Source organism: Cynocephalus volans, chromosome 17 (genome assembly GCF_027409185.1).
Source record: "Cynocephalus volans isolate mCynVol1 chromosome 17, mCynVol1.pri, whole genome shotgun sequence".
Classification (NCBI taxonomy): Eukaryota; Metazoa; Chordata; class Mammalia; order Dermoptera; family Cynocephalidae; genus Cynocephalus; species Cynocephalus volans.
In genome coordinates, this window is record NC_084476.1 from 5,482,191 (window position 1) to 5,499,603 (window position 17,413).

The 17,413-nt window shown below is 47.5% G+C and overlaps 1 protein-coding gene across 2 annotated transcripts in view; it reads left to right on the plus strand.

The window, feature by feature from the left end:
• Nucleotides 1-17,413, plus strand: part of AK8 (adenylate kinase 8) — a 122,056-nt gene that overhangs the window by 41,420 nt on the left and 63,223 nt on the right. For both annotated transcript variants that reach the window (XM_063082610.1, XM_063082611.1), the window contains 3 exons: nucleotides 251-451; nucleotides 3,830-3,961; nucleotides 10,799-10,888. In XM_063082610.1, the coding sequence (XP_062938680.1) occupies nucleotides 251-451; nucleotides 3,830-3,961; nucleotides 10,799-10,888 (423 nt within the window). The remainder of the gene's footprint in view (nucleotides 1-250; nucleotides 452-3,829; nucleotides 3,962-10,798; nucleotides 10,889-17,413) is intronic.

Sequence of the window (17,413 nt, forward strand, 5' to 3'; positions counted from 1 at the left end):
CAATAACAGTATCAAGTTATCGTTACCAGTATGTTATTGTCACTAGTCATGATAACAATGGTAAGAGCAGGCCCAGGGTCAAAGCCACATCTGGCACTGCTGGTGCTGGGTGACTGTCCTGATGCGGTCAGCCACGCCCCTGGGATTCACAGGCTCTGGCCTCCAGGACAGAAGCAGCTTGGCCAGGAGTAGCGGCGTCCTCCGTGGCCCCCGGGTGGGTGATTCTAACCGCGCACCCCTTTCCTTGCAGAGATTTATCACACCACCTTTGACTGGCCCCCCAAATCTGAAATCCAGAACCGTCTGGTGATGCCAGAGGGCATCTCGGAACTGGAGACGGCTCGGAAGCTGCTGGAGTATCACAGGAACATTGTCAGGATCCTCCCCTCCTACCCCCAAATCCTGAAGATCATCAGTGCCGACCAGCCCTGTGTGGACGTCTTCTACCAGGGTAAACGCAGACAGGCAGTGCCAGGACGTACCTGGGACCTGGGGGTCAAGCCGTAGATGGGCCCCACCGGGAGACTCCGGTCTAATGCCCTCCACTCAGGAGTGGCCACATCTCCAGCCCACAGCAGATCTGACAGTGGCGGGGAGGGCAGGAGGAGGAGAGACGAGGGAAGGGTGGGACGGACACGGTAGCAAGAAGTGTAGCTCTGATCTTGAGGCAGGAGGAAGAGAAAATACGTAAGGATTCAGACAAAAACAAAAACCAAAAACCAGAAGGCAAAAACAGTAAGGAGCCATAACACAAGTCAGGTGTGGGGAGTGCACTTAGCGCAGGGGTAAGCAGCCCCCCGCCGGGCCCTGCACGGCCCCAGCAGTAGCAAGTGTTCAAGGCAGCTTCACAGAAACTGTCCGAAGAAGCCCATGGAGGTGGGGGAGAGGTGGTGGCTGGGCCCTGAGTCTTTGGAGTCCAGGGATCTGTGTACAGGTCTCAGCCCCAGCACATGCCAGCTGCACAGCCTTCAGCAGCCCTCAACCCCTCTGAGCCTCAGTTTTGTCACCCCTAAAATGGGAACAGAACCCGTGCCTTTCTCACCCGTGTAGGTGAGGATGAAATGAGAGTCTCCAAATCATGTATCCACAGCCACGAGCCCAGTAGCTGGTGCAGAGAAATGGCTCAGTAAGCGTCAGACCTGACTGCTATTATCATTATCCAACATCCTGTCCAGAAAGGCAAGGGAGAGTTAGAATAATTCTACCCCCAAGTAACTGTATTATAATTTTTAAAAGTCTTGCTGAGCTCCAGATGTCTCAAAATCCAGTTATCCCCTTCCATGCAATGCCACGTAAATGAAACATTTAGTCTGCTTTGACACAATAAAAGTAACACCACAGATGTTTAAGACTCTTGACGGTTTACAAAGTCCTTTTTTTTTTGTATATTTTCTCAAATCTTCTTCAAGAAAAGTTTTGCTTTGATGGGGAGTTGCTTCTGGGCTTGCTCAGACCTTCCCCGCTAGCTCATCCACCTCTGCTGCTGGGGACATGCTGCAGGACCGCATCGCTCTGCACAGAGCCCAGAAGCGTGGTTCTGCCTGGGTGGCGTCTGCGGCACAGCCTCGCTCTCTGAGGTTGACATCATCAACCAATGGGTGATGTCTGGAAAATGATGCTACTTTTAAAAATGCCAGGCTCATGACGGCTTATAATTTTCCAGTGATTTTTGCATCTCGGAAGGGTCTTTAGTAGCAAACACTGCACTCTTAAGATAAACAACCGTAACATTTATCTTATGCCATGATTCTGAATTTACACATTAATTACTTTCAAATTACTTAATTAAATTTAAAAGTTCATATGATTGTTCATAAAGAATTCATGCTTGGAATTGTAAATAAAAATGTGAGTGTCTGAATATTAATTATTATTAATTAATAATGGAGAGAGATAAATTGAAAATTGGAATGCAAAATTCTCTCTGTGTTGTTTTTTTAATCTCTCCGCAGTGCATCCAGCAACCACATATTTTTAAAAAGAATAATGAGATGTTGAGATTGTCTGGGGGATCATTACTTCTAATTAACTTGGTTATTTACTCTAAATTAAGCATCATTTGTAAGAAGGCTGCTTTGCCTGTAGTATTTGTGCTTTTCAGATGCACTAGATTATGGAAGGTCTGAGAATAAAGAGAGTCTTGCTTGCTTCCTTTGGGTTTCTTCAAACCCAAAGTGGGGGAATGTTACCCATGGCAATGGGTCTGGGAGAGTCTCACCAACTCTGCCAAGTCTCATCTGTAGCATGGGACAAGAATAATACATCCCTCATGAGATTGTTGGGTCAATCAGCTGAGCCTATAGAGTACTTAGGTTCAGCAATTAATTCATGCTAAAGATAATGATGATCACGACTTGAAGACAGTCCATTTTAGCTTACCTGTGCCTTTAGTTCTAAAAAGAGGGGATTATAGTATTTCTAATGATCCTTCCAATTAAAAAATCCTCCAAAGATTTTTTGAGAGTTCAAAATTTGCACAACGAACATATCCCAGTGGTTCTCGATTGTGAGCAATTTTGCTCCGCCTCCGTTCCCTTTCTGGGGACATTTGGCAAAGTCTGAAAAAACATTTTTTGGCTGTCACAACTTGGGGTTGTGCTACTGGCACCCAGTGGGTAGAAGCCAAATGTGTTTCTCAATATGCTACGATGCCCAGGACAGCCCCCACAGCAAAGAATCATCTGGCCTCAAGCGTCGATAGTGCTGAGGTTAAGAAACCCTGGCACACCTGTAGATGGTTCTAGGGTGGCCATGTTCTGGAGGAGGCATGTTGGCTCAGTCCTTTGCCCAGGAAGGCACACTGGCAAAGGCAGATTGGCAGGGAGTTGTAACAGGACCACCCATAGCTGACCTTGCCCAGGGTGGTCTGGGGCCTTGGCAGGAGACCCTGCTTTGAAGGCTGGCTCAGGGACTGGCACAGGTCTGAGGCCTCATCAGTGGGAAGCTCCCCTGGCTCAGGTGCTGGAAATGCTGCCCTTTTATAGCCTCACCAGCCTGTTCTCACAACTCCCCTCCTCTGTGCCCGGGTGGAAGTGATCTAGTTTAATGTTCAGTAGCTTTTCCCTGTGACTTCTTGGCATTCAGTGCCCCCCGTGGTGCAGGTCGCCTCATTGTTGGAGATGCTCACCCCGTCTCTCGGCTTCTTTGTTCATCAAATGCCAGGGGCACACCACAGGCCAGGGCCGTGCGGCTCCCCCTGCCCATTCTTCTGACCTATTTGATCACTGCCTCTTTGGAGGCTTGCAACAAAGTTGGTGTCACTGGAGTGCAGCTGCACAAATTACTCTCCACCAATTCCCAAGTCCTTTAGAAGTCCCCATGTGCTCGGCCCCTGCATGGCCTGATGCATTTATCAAAGCCCGTGTCTGACACTCGGGTGCACCCAGCAGCAAGCCAGCGTGCACTTCCCCTAGGAGACAGGCCGGTCCCGAGAGCTTCAGGTTAGAGGCTCAGGCCGGATTCAATTTAGAACCCTCCCAACCCAATAGCGTGTGTGGAGCCTCCGACTTCAACACACCCAGCCCCCCTTCAACCTGGAGGGATGTGCAGACGCTTGCACCATGTTTTCGAGACATTCCAGGGCAGTGCTCAGAGGGTGGCTTCTGTGGATTTCACTGCCCCCTCCCTGCCTTGGTGCCCAGGCCTGACACATAATTCCTTCCCCTGCAGTTTCGCCCTTGGCCGCTCAACAGATGCATGGAGGGTTTCCATGGTGCTGTAAAGGAGAGAAATAATTACTGCCGTTAATAGAGCCAAAGCAGAGGTGTTCTGAGCTGGTTTCCCTTTCTTTAGGACTTGGGTTTATTATGCTCATCTCCTCTCTTTGCAGCTCTGACCTATGTCCAAACCAGCCATCGATCTAATGCCCCCTTCACCCCGAGGGTGTTGCTGTTTGGGCCCGTGGGCAGCGGGAAAAGCCTGCAGGCCGCCCTCCTGGCCCAGAAATACGGCCTTGTCAACGGTGAGTGCCCCAGCAGCGGTGCCGCTTCTAGAGCCTTCCCTGCCTTCTGCCCTTCCAAGCCTTCTCGTTTTATGGGGGGTGGCAGGAGGGTAGGCAGGATCAGTATCACTACTCTTTCTTGCTCTCTGCTCTTAACAATATTCAATTAGTCCATCTTTGCAGGGATAAGATTTTTTTCTCCCAAAAATATTGCCATAAAAACATTAACCAATAAAAACATGTCCGCAGTCCAAAGAGCCAGAACATTTTGCAGTCATCATTTTTCATATCCTTCGGAGCAGGCTTTTTCTGTGTGGTACACCAGAGGCGCTTCCATCCAGCCCTGGCAGCCTCCCCAGAAGCCCCAGCCCTCGCTTAATAGGGATCTGCTGTTTATTTATTTTCCCCAGTCTCGCTTGGCTCCCCCAACCCAGGTCAGTGTGTTTACAGGCAAACAATTTCTGAACCAGAGGAAGACTTCTCACTCTGCACAGTTCCAATAAATATTTTACCAGGAGGAGAGAAAATATTAAAATCAGCTCTCCAGGTCTTTCCCAGGGTTGTCCCAGGTGGTCTTGGATGCCAGCCTGTGTTCAGGAGGATAAAGGGCTGCAAAGGAGAAAGAGACTGTAGCAGGTGCACAGTGCAGGGTTGGAGGGAGTTTAAAGGCACTGCCCCCCTCCCCGAAATGTTCCACAAGCCTAAAAACCTCTACTTTATTTGCTAGGAGAACACTCTCAAATATATGAATACGCACATGCATGCACCCCAAAATTATGCCTACATACCTTACACATATATAGAGAGAACACAAATACACACACACACACACACACACACACACACACATGTACCATCCCAGAAGGATCAAGTTTTCAATAGAAATGCTTTTTGATTAGGTCTCTTATTAAAATTCCAAAGCCACTGAGACTAGCCAGGAATCAATGACAAAAATCATAGCCATAAAATGAAAATGGAGAACTGAGCAATTGTTCTGCTTATTTGATTAGCATGGAAAATTGATCTGGACAATTTAGGATTAAAAAAAAAACATTTGCTTGCATCACTTTTTTAAAAAACTGAATTATTCACATAACTCCTTCCCCTTTTGATTTTATGTTAAGAGTATTAGAAGACCAAATGTCCAGCAGCGGTGAAGGATGACTTCTTTGTTAAGAATGAACAGTCATCTTCCTGTCCCTACACCCAAATGCTTATTTAAGTGTCGTACTTACTAGGTGCAGGGACGTGAAAAGTTATGGTGGAAGACCATTCACGGCGGAAGGAAGGTCTGAGTGACACCACAGCAGTACCTGTACCGTGCACAGCTTTATTTAAGTGACTGTCTCTGTGCTGTGTTTTGTTTACACAGACACTCTCATTCAAGAAAAGTATTTTTTAAGCTTCAATTGCTTTCAGGGCACCGATCACGAAGAGATGAAATTGAAAAGCTCATCATGGTTTTTACTTCATAGCAAAAGAGCCATCACAGGACTCTTAGATTACTGAGCATTTGAAGACTAACTCAGAAAGTTCACATTTCTGAAAGGTGTTCTTGATAAATACAAGACATCGTGAGATTTAAGTGAACCAGTTTAGCGGGGCTGAGGCCCTGGGCCATAGGGGTCTCTCTGCAAGGCCTGTCTGCACCCAGAGCCAGGCACTGCCTGCTCCTGTGTGGTCATCCTCTGGGAAGGTTCTCATCTTCGCTCTTAGGGACCTCTGAGTCATGAGACTCAGACAGAGACAGACAAACATTCTGTCTGTTGACAGACAGACAAACAATCCAACATTCACTCCCACGGAGTTTATCAAAAGTCTCCCATTTACAGTAGGTAGGGATATATGCGGGCACAATTTTTTGAAAGGTAAAAGCCACCATCAATCAAAATGCTGACTTAAAAAAGAAACTGATTTGACGTCTTGACACAGTGCTAAGCAGGGGAGGGGGTGGAAAGCAGGTCACTCAACAGTATTCAGGGAGTAACTTCATTTTTGTTAAAAATAAGTTAGTTTATGCTCAGAAAAAAAAAATTGAAGACATATGTATATACCAAACTGGTTATCTCTGTAGAGTGGTATATTCTGATTTTTTTTTTTAATTTACAAGCAACCATAAGGAAGTTTATTAGAATAAATTGATATTACTCTTTGAGAGCCTGCTATATGCAATGCACTCTACTGGGTACACAGCTAGGATCAAGTGTAGAAAAAAGAGAAGAACTTAAGGATCCATGTAAGACCTGGGGGCTGGGGAAGGGAAAGGGACACGGAGGCCGGGTCGATCCCAGCACAGTCCCAGGCCGGCTGTGTCAAAGCCTTGCACCTCACAGTGGCCCGTTATTTCTTCTCAAAATGCCCTGTCAAGTCCCACAGCAAAAAGCCAGTTGCCCTATTTGAACATCTTGACCATAAATATAATTAATTATTTTTTCTTTCCAAACTTTGAGTCTTTAGGAGAGAAGAGGCTGCACAGTATTTTCTTCATAGGACATTGTGGATGAAGGTAGTTGTCGGCAGGTGTTTCAAATCATCCTACTTCATATAAGCCTTAAAGCTGTACATTTTCCTCTACAAACTGCTTTAGCTGCATCCCATTTTAATATATTGGGTTTTATTATCATTTGGTTCAAAATATTTTCTCATTTCCCTGTGAGGTTTTTTAGAAGTGAATTGCTTAATTTCCAAATATTTGGATACTTTCCAGATTGTTTTTTGTTATTGATTTCTAATTTAATCCTATAGTGGTCAGAGAACATACCCTATATGATTTGATCCTTTGAAATTTATTGATACTTATTTATAGCCCAGCGTATATGGTCTATACTGGTCAATTCTATGTGCACTTGAAAAGCATATGTATTCTGCATTGTTGGATATAGGGCTGTACAAATGTCAATCAGGATAAGATGTTGGATAGTACTGTTTAGATCTTCTTTGTCCTTAATGATTTTCTCTCTACTTATTATTTAGTCGCTGAGAGAGGTGTGTTAAAATCTCCACCTCAAATGGTGGATTTGTCTATTTCTCTCAGTTTTTGCTTTATGTAATTTGCTAAGTGCATATGCAGTAAGGATTGTTGTATTTCCTTGATGAAATGACCCTTTTATTGTTAGGAAGTATTCCTCTGCCTCTCTAGTAATATTAATTTTCTAGAAGTCTTTGTCTGATATTAATGTGGCCACTCTAACTTCCTTATTATTAGTGTCTATATAGTATATCTTGTATGTCTTGTCTTTTAAACTGTGTCCTATATTCTAAATATGTGTCTTATAGACAGCATATAGTTGGGTCTTGTTATTTTTAACAAATCTAGTCTGGCATTCTCTGCCTTTTAATTTAAGTGTTTAGTTCATTTACATTTCAAGTAATTTTTATGTTGCCGGTTGCAAGTCTACCATCTTGGGATTTTTGTTGTTGTTGTTTTGGTTTTTCGTTTGTGTCATCTGTTCTTTGTTTCCTTTCCTACCATCTTTTGGATTAACCAAATATTTTTTAGTAACCCGTGTTATGTTCTCTGTTGCCTTTTTAGCTGTATCTCTTGGCTTTATTTTGCTTGTAGTTGCTCTAGAGATTAAACCTGCATCCTTTACACGTCACAGTCTGTCTCGAATTTATATTACGCCTCTTCGCGTGTGAAACAAGGCACTTGCAGCAGGATATTTCCATTTGCCTGTTCCCATCCTTTGTGCTGTCATTGCTGTACATTTTACTTATGCATGTATTATAAACCCCACAACATATTATAATTCTTTTTCCTTTGGAAAGTTATTTATCTTTTTAAAAAGTTAAGAAATAAGGGGGAAAGACTTTCATATGTACCCACATATCAATACTGCTTGGTTTAGAGCCAGGTTTCCATCTAGTATTATTTTCTTTCAACCTAAAGAACTTCCTTTAACATTTCTTGTAGCTGGTGACAAATTTCACCTTCATTTTTGAAGGATGTTTTTGCTGCATACAGACATCTATGTGGACAGTTTTGTTTTTTCTCTTAGCACTGGAATTTTGTCTTCTGGCTTCCATTTCTTCTGAAGAGAACTCAGAGATTCTTTTATCGTTGTTGGCCTATATATGAAACATCTTTTCTCCCCCTCTGGCTGCTTTTAATATTTTCTCTTGGGCCGACCCCGTGGCTCACTTGGGAGAGTGCGGCACTGGGAGCGCAGCGGCACTGGGAACGCCAAGGCCACGGGTTCGGATCCTATATAGGGATGGCCGGTGCGCTCACTGGCTGAGCGCGGTGCGGGCGACACCAAGCCAAGGGTTACGATCCCCTTACTGGTCACAAAACTAAAAAAAAAAAAAAAAAAAAAAAAAAAAAAAAAAATTCTCTTTATCTTTAGTTTTCAGCAATTTGACTATAATGTATCAAGGTGTGATTATTTTGTGTTTATTCTGCTTGGGTCTCAGAGATTCTTGGATGTGTGGGCTGATATTTTCCATCAACTTTTGAAATACTCCTAACATTATTTTCTCAAATATTTTTTCTGCCCCCCTCCTCTTTCTGTTTTCCAGGACTCCAGTCAAATATACGGGAGACTGCTGGATCTTGTCCTCTAGGTCCCTGAGGTTCTGGTCTTTTTTCTTCAATCTTTCCTTCATTTCGGATGTTTTCTACTGCCTGTTTTCCTGCCTTCAGATTCACTGATTGCAGCCCATTCAGTGATTTTTTTTCATTTAAGACATTGTATTTTTTCAGTGCGGAATTTCCATCTTTTTTTTTTTATATATATATAATTTCTGTTTCTCTGATGAGATTCCCCTTCTGTTCACTCATTTTAACTATTTTTTCCTTTAAACTTTTCAAAATGTTTATAATAACTGTTTTCAAGTCCCGGTATGCTCATTCTGACATCTATGATTCTACGACCTGTTTTCTCTCCTCATAGGGGTTACATTTTTCTGCTTTTTTTACACGTCAAATAGTTTCATTTATATGCTGGACATTATAGTTCTCATAGTGTTGAGAGTCCAGATTGTGTAGTTTTTCTTTAAGAATATTTATTTTAAAGGAGTTGAGCTCTGTAAAGAAACAAACGAAAAACAGTTGAGTTCTAACAGGCCGTCAGTTTACTGGTGGATTAACTGGATCCCACTGAAGCTTATTTTTAGGCTTTGTTAAGCTGGGATTTGAGTGTATTTACTCTAGGGTTAGAGCATCCCTGCACCTGAGGTGTGGCCCTGCTGGAGTCTCAACTGAATGACTAGGGTGTTCAGCAAGGTCCCTCACTTTGGCTGTCAGAATGCCAGCATCTCCCAGCACTGTGTGAATTGCCATTCAGTTCACAGCTTCCAGCAGCTTTTCTTTCCTGGGCCTTGTGGAGTTACACAAATGCAGTTTTGTTTTGACCAAAGATTCAGTGAACCCCTTTGCAGCTTTCTGGAACGCCTTCTGTGCACAGCTCCCTCCTCTGCATTACCCTTTTCCACCAATTCCAGCTGTCTCAGTGTCCCAAACTCCAATCTTTGTTTTCTCCACCCACTGAGACTGCTGCTTTGTTTGGGTTCCACTTCTCCTGTGCTGTGGTTTGAGAAGTGCCCACTGGCAGAAATCCAGGGTGAATGTGAGGCTCATTTTGCATGTGTTTTCCTCTTTGTCCTGTCTGTTTTCCAATGCCTGAAAAGAACTGCTTCGTATATTTTGCTCGGTTTCATAGCTTTCAATGAGAGAAGGTAAATATGATACCTGTTCCTCCTCCGTGGTCAGAACTGGAAGCTGAGCATGAGTTTGATGTCACGTAGACCTGGGTTTGGACCCCAGCTCTGCCACTCACTGGCTCTGTGCCCTAGAATGGGTTACTTCACCTCCTCGAGTCTCGGTTTCCTCATCTAAAATGCAACAGGTTGTTTTGAGGCCAGAATAAGACAAAGCACACTTGGCATATCGAAAAGTCTCAGTTACCATCAGCCTTTATTCTTCTTACTTACAAGTCCCTTAGCTGGTGAAGTTGCCCACCACTTTGGATAAAAACACTGCTGTCATTTATGTAGTGAATTAAGCATATCATTATTGAGGAATAAATCGTTGGTGACGGTAGTTGTCTTAAACACTTTGTTATCCAGTTAATTTTAGAATTGCGTTTGGTTTAAGTATAGGCAGAAAACCCCTTAGCCCTAAAGGTAAGAAAATCAAGATTGCACAATGAACAACTCATGAAAGTACAGTTTACATCTTCCGGCTTTGGCCATTGAGGACACTCTAGGCAGGGAGATGGCAGCGTGCATTTGTCATTCACCGCTTGTGGGCCACGGCTCAGGGCTGGAGACACGGTGGGGGTACAACGGCAAGCACGCGTATGAAGGGACCTGGCGTGGTGTCGTTTAGTTATGTGTTAGTACCTTTGGTGCATTAACTGATCCTGTTTTGTGGACACACCACCCCATGGAAATGCCTTGCCAAGTGGAAGGGCCACGGAAGCCACCCACCTGGCCACCCTCCCCTGTGTGGTCCTGCTGTGGATGTGAACACACTTGTGGCACCTGACTCAGGGACAAGCAGCCCTCCACCTGGATGTTAAGCCTCTGCAGCGACACACGTTGCAGGGGTAGCCGAGGCCCTGCAGGGCTCCTCTGCTGGCAGCAGCCTCGCCAGTGCCCGCCCCTGTACCATCCGTTTTTATTATGCTGCCTGCCAAATGCATTCCTTTTCATTCCGTCCTCCCCTCTTCTTCATGTCCCAGTTTCTTTTTGATATTTACTTTTACTTGGACACATACCCACACACAGAGAAACGCTTTTATATTTTTTTCAGTGACCTTTCCCACCCCCCAGCAGGCAGCACTGAGGTTTCTTTCTTTTCTCACTCTCCCTTCTGTTGAAAATTTCATGGGTGCCTCTCTGTTCCTCTCTCCTCAGTCTGCTGTGGGCAACTGCTAAAAGAGGCTGTGGCGGGCAAGACAAACGTTGGCGAGGTCATCCAGCCCTTTTTTGAAAAGCAGATAGCAGGTAGGCTTCCCCCACGATCAGCTACAACCCTCCAGGCTCTGGGGAGAACCTGCTCTGTGCGAGGCTCTCTGCGCATCTGGGGGCTCGAAGTTGGGGAACACAACCAGGAGACAGACACTGGACTTTCTCGGGACCAGGGGCTCTGCTGCTTGTTCCTTGGCAAGGCCTTTGGTGTCCAAGCCTGACCCCAGGCAAGGTGAGGTTGGGGACATGGTGGGGCTATCACTGGTGATTTAGAATGCTTCTATTTCTCAAGAATGTTTTATTTTCATAACTTATAACACTTAAAATTAAGAGCCAGGGGAGGCCACAGAGCTTCCCACATCTTTTATTATGTGACATATATATATATAAAAATACCGTGGGCAAATATTCCAATTTAATCAGCAGTCAGAAGCCAGCTTTGCAGATGCGAGGGTCGACCAGCCAGCGGCCAGGCACTCACCTGTTTAATGGGGGAAGCAGGACCAGATAATCTTCCGAGATCCCCAGTCTGAAAGCATTCCTGTGACCTGACCCCCAGCAAGGGCCCCTTTGAAGTCATCCTGGTCCAGCTTCCGGAGTCCATAACTGAGCTGTGGAGAAGGACCGAGCTGCTGAGGCCACACAGCCCGAACTTTCCGTTCGCCGACACCGCCCCTCTGCATGCAGTGCTCTGGCTCCTCTGCAGTCAGTACAAGCTCGGTTATTGAGTCTGGTGGGAGCTTGTGCATACCGTGAGGACACCAGCTCCTGCCATGGTGACGAGCGTGCACTGACCCAGACACCCCCGCTGGACGCTTGGGGCCTTCTCCCACCACTTTCTAGACAGAGAAAGTTGACAAGGACACACAGGAGAACAAGAATTGCTCCTAACCATCGCTGAAAGGGCCCCCTGGGGGGACATCCTGGCTGGGCTCTTCCAAGCCCCTGCGTAAGATGTCCTAGTCTCCAGGGTGAAGTTCACGTGAGGCTGGGTGGGCTCCTCAGACAAGCGTCTGGGCCGGACAGGTCCACGGGTGGGTCTACTCCTGAGTCACTGCAGTGGCACGTGGAACGAGGCGAGGCAGGAGGCACAGGGGTGTGGAGCGTGCATGTGAAAACCAGTGCGAGCTTTGGAACTTCCCAGTCGGCTTCAGATCCCAGTGTCAACCCACTAGCCATGTGGCTCCAAGAAACCACCTCGCCCTTCTTGAAGCCCCAGGCTTCTCGGTGGTGAGATAGTGATAGGAATTGCTGCCTTGCAGGGTTGGCAGGGGCCGGCTGTGATGTGCATGTGCAGGCCTGGGAGGGTAGTCGTCGCGAGCAGCAGCAACGGTGGCGTGCCCAGCACGTCCTCAGCAGAATTTCCCCCCGACAGCACCAGATTCCCATTTATGGGGGCGGGGGCAGTGGTGGTTATTAGCAGCCTAAGAAGATTTGTTGAATAAAGCAACGAATGTGATACCAAGTTATAGATTTCTAGAGTTTTGAACTCTGCTGCGTAGTGTTCCGTTGGTGGCTGGGTGATCATTTAATTCCCCGCTAGCAAGCGGGCAGTGCTTCAGATACAAAGACAGTGACATGCGGAGGAGGCGGTGGCAGCGACTGGTGAACCTCAGGAAGGGTGCACAGGAATTCTTTGATTCTTCTTCCAGCTTTTCTGTGTGTTTTAGTTTTTCTCAAAATATAAAATTACAAAAACTGAATCGGTGGTTCACGAACTTGCATCTCTTCGTAATACTAGAATGCACACTCCTGCATGTACACAGGTTTGCAGACATCCCTGGTTCTCTTAGGATAAATTGAGGACTGGACCATAGGTAATGCCCGTTACCAGTGTGACCCGGGTCACCGCGCTGATGTGCATTCCCACCGTCACTGTGTGTGAAGGCTGCTTCCTCCATGTCTTTGCCCTCCCCGGGTATTGCCAACGTATTTGTTTTCCGTCGCTTCTGTAACAAACTTAGTGGTGTAGAACAACACAAATTTATCTCACAGTTCTGGAGGCCCGAAGTCCTAAAATCAAGGTGTCAGTAAAGGAGAGTCTGTCTCCTCGCCTTCTGCAGCTTCCAGAGGTGCCTGCATCCCTTGGCTCCTGTCACCTTCCTCCAGCTTCACAGCCAGCCGCGCAGCACCTTCAGATCCCTCTCTCTGACCTGCTTCTGCTGTCACATGTCTTTCTCTGACTCTGACCTCCCGCCTCCCTCGTATAAGGACCCTTGGGATTACATTGGGTTCATACAGATAATCCAAGATAACCTCCCATCTAAGATTCTCAATTCACACCTGCAAAGTCCCTTGTGCCATGTCAGGTGACACATTCACAGGGACCAGTGATTAGGACATGGGCATCTTTTGGTAGGGGGGAGCCATTATTCTGCCTACCGCAGCCATCCATTCAAATCTTTGCCAATTTGTTAGGTGACAAAAGACTTACCTGTTTTTAATTGTGGTCTTTGATTATTAGTGAGCTTGGTAAGGTCGAACATATTTTCATACAGTGATTGGTCGTGTGCACTTTATCTTTTGCGAACTGCCTCTTTATAGACTTGGACAACTGATTCACTTTTTCCTTTGCCATTTTCCAATTAAGCTATTTTCTGTCTTAAGTAGTTTGTCTCTTCGCATGTTAGGGTGGTTTAACTTTTTCCACGGGTTTTCCTTTATGCCCGCGTTCTATATTGTCTCTCTGTATTTCAAGTCACATTATCATGTTGTGGTTTTCGTGATTGTTTGGAAAGAAAAGAGTGACTCACCACAGTCCTTTAATTCTTGGGTTTCCTGGAATGTTGCGGTCACCGATGTTTGGGGATGTTGATTCTTCATGAGGTCCGGAAGCACGTGGCCTCTGCTTGGTTCTTCCTCCGCCCTCCTCAGCATTCGACAGGGTGGTCTTATCGCCTTTGTCTTTATTTGGAGGCTGGCTGGTACGGGGACCCGAACCCTGGGCCTCGTGTTCTCTGCACCACGCTCCGAGTGAGCTAACTGGCCACCCCCTTCCTTTGTCTTGATCCAATCCTTAGCTCACCAATAGGGGTGGGCCTCATTTTAATGACGTATTCAACCTGTATCTTCCAGGTAAATCGGACCTGTCGTTAGTTCCTTTTAAAGAGAAAGAAAGAAATTTGCACAAATGGAAGCACATTAACCTTGTACACAGGGCCGACCCTGTGGCTCACTCAGGAGAGTGCGGCGCTGGGAGCGCCGAGGCCACAGGTTCGGATCCTATATAGGGATGGCCGGTGCACTCACTGGCTGAGCGCGGTGTGGGCGACACCAAGCCAAGGGTTACGATCCCCTTACCGGTCACAAAAAAAAAAAAAAAAAAAAACCTTGTACACAGTTGCCTTAATTCATCTGCCACTAAAGACAAAACCAAGGAGTCCTTTCAATGGTGATTCTGATGCAGAGTATTTTTGTTTTCATTTTTTTGGTGGATCCAGAGCAGACTGAGTATACATGTCCCGATTTCCTATAAAGGTAGCAAGACCCGGATAGCTTCAGTCTTCAATGTTTTGTGCTAAATTTTTCCTCCACAGGTTTTTTTATTTAGACACGTAGCTCTATACTTTTGCTTTTCCTACAAAATTAAAGACACAACAACTACCACCAATATCATATCTTCCTAACAGAAGCAATAAGCTGTGTCATTTCACTAATCCCGATCTCGCAGGGATAACAAAGAATGCATTTGCATTCAGAACCACTAACAGGGTCTCATTAGTGGGCTGCGGAGAAGCTGCCGAGAAAACCCAAGCGCTCAGCTCGCAAAGGAAAAGCACCGGAACCACCCGGGTCTGGCAGGGCCCACTTCACCACCAGCTGAAACAGGAAGAGGATTTAAATGATTCTCCACAGAATTCGCTTTTGAAGGGAAGGTCAGACCGAGCAGAGGAGCTCTGAAGCCAACCACAGCCTCGCTTATTTCCGAACTAGTGCCGTGGCCGCCTGGCTGAGGCCCTGCTTCCCAAATTGAGTGTCACTGACATCTGGGACTCAGGATCCCCTAGCGCACAAGTGTCCCGTTGTCTGGATTTGGGAGTGGTGGTGAGCCCTATCCCTTCCCCCCACCCCCTGAGTTCTGAGCCCATTAGGAGACTGACCCCAGAGTCTGCTGGGAGTGTAGGATGGAGAAAGTGGCCGGGATTCGAGGTCACAGTTGGGCTTCTTAACACACCCCCTGAGGCCAGGCCTGGAGAGGAGCCACCCAATAAATGGGGGGGACGGGGAGACAGTCCCCCAGACCTGCCCTGGGAAGAGCCCTGACTGAGTGGAGGCAGAAGTGGAAGGGAGTTCCTCTGCACTGTGGGCGAGGGCCGGCTAGCCGGGAATGGGAGCTGGAGGGATCAGGCCAGTCCCCTGAGTGACTCTCCTCTCTGGGGAATAGGGAGGCAGAGGGGTGCGGGGATCGGTGGACTGCAGCTTCCCAGCATCGCCGGGATCCGAAGGTCCCTCCCGAACACTCAGGCACAGGTGGCACATCCCCTAACACTTTCAGAACTTCCAGAAGAGGGAAACACGGTTGCTTCTCCATGCCTTTTGGGGTGCACTGAGGCCTCTCAGATTTCCGTCTTCAAAATCCTATCTGATTTCAGATACCTGTGCCCCAGGTGCTCGCAGCATTCCTGGGAACATGGGAGAGCACGTAGCCACCCCCCTGCATGTCAGGAGCTTTCACACATGAAATCCAAAAGCCTACAGGGTTCAGGGAGCTAAGCTAAAGGGGCAGAGATGATTATAAGGACACAGAGACCTCATCACCATGGGTCAGAGGCCCCTGGCATCTGTGAGCTGGCAGATGTCACTGCTGGAGCATCCTGCCATCTAGACACCCAGTGGAGAAACCACATCCTCTCCACCCCCAAGCCAGGCAAGGGAGACTTTTCCTGGGGACGATCCCTCTGGGCACCGGCCTCCTGCTCTGCCCGTGCTGCTGGCTGTCGGCCTGGTCGTCGCTCATGTGGTTGCTGCCGTTGCAGACTTGTGCCCTAGAGACGTGCAGTTTTGTCACTGTTGTGCATCTTTGCCACCCTTGCAGCTACCGTCACCACCATCACCGGCTCAGCTGCATAGATCCAGATGTCATCTGTCCCCTGTGGAGCCCCTTGCTCTAGTTCCCCCACCAAGCCTCATGATGTTATGTCCCAGCCGTGACCTCTGCAGACTCAGTTATGTTCTTCCTTTGTCCTCATAGGTGCTGCCAACACCTCCTTCTCTTAAATCAGCAGCAAAATTAATAACTGTGCTGTTTTCCCATCTTTCCACATTTACTGGGCATAAGACTCCAGGGCCCCATCTTAGCTCATCTGCAGTCTCTTGATCCTAGGCTGTTGGTGACGCACCGTGGACAGAGGGCTGGGGAGGTGCTTATTCTGTGCCCTGGACTTTGAAATATACAGGTCTGACCTCCTAAACTCATTCCGACTCGAGCTGCAGCGAACAGAACAAATTTATTCCCCCGGGCTCGGCACGCGGCGCTCTTTATGCAGGCAACCTCCATTAAAGCCGACGGGAGTCTGCTGTGCATGCGGCAAACAGGGTCGAGCTTAAATCATGCAGCCTTCGTTGCTGCGAAGCTCCTGTCACTTTTACATTGGTACGGAACAGGTAAAAACTATTCTGGGATTTTGGAAAAATAAGTTCTCAGCTGTTTCTGTGTCATTTAAAATGAGACCGTTGGTGCCGACGGACCCCATTGCCACCGTGTGCCCCGGCGGTGTGTGCAGGTGTTCTTTTTCTCTCCGAAACCAAGCAGAGGAGCCACTAGACCTCAATCCTCTGCTCAGATCAGCGGTGGCTCACCGTGGCCACCATCTCCAGACACTGCTCTCGGCTCCTTTCCCAGGGCTTCACTCCTGCCAAAGGGTTCTGTGGACTTTCTCAATGCTGGGGACCTCGAGCTTCCCAAGGAACACAGCCATTCTGTCTTTGCTGGATGACATGCCCAGTTTCCACTGTACATGGCAACGGGCCCTTCTCACTGGCCTCCCTGTGCTGTTCGGACTCTCCCCACCGTGAGGAGGTCTGCATGGCTTTGCTGTCGGCCTTCCCATGGGAATTCCAGCCATGAGTCCGGTCCGGGGGCTGCCGATGGCAGACAGCACCTTCTTCCAGGCTGCTGGGCCTAACCAGTGGCACGCCACCATCTCTCGGCTCGGGAAGGCTGGCTTCCACCCCGGCTGCGGTAACTTCTCGCCCGTTGCTTGGGCTTTCTCTGAGAACGCCTATCAGGGAAGAGATTAAACACAGCCAAAGAGTGTTGTGTCCTTGTTAGTGTCAGTCTTTGCTCGAAGCGTGTGAGATGCTTGTCCTGACCCGCCCGTGGCACACTCAGAACCTATGTGTTGGACTTGTCTGCTGAGAGCCCACTGCAAGGGCGTGTCCCCCACAGTGGGGTTTTCAAGTTAGACTCTGGCTTTTCACATCTCCTGTCTCTCCAGGGGTGGGGGACAACCACCCATTCCAGCACCTGCCAAGCTGGCTAGTCAGCAGGCCCAGTTACACTGAGCTCCCAACTCCCCTGCCCTGCAACCTGCCCAGCCAGCAGGGCCCCAGCAGCTCAAG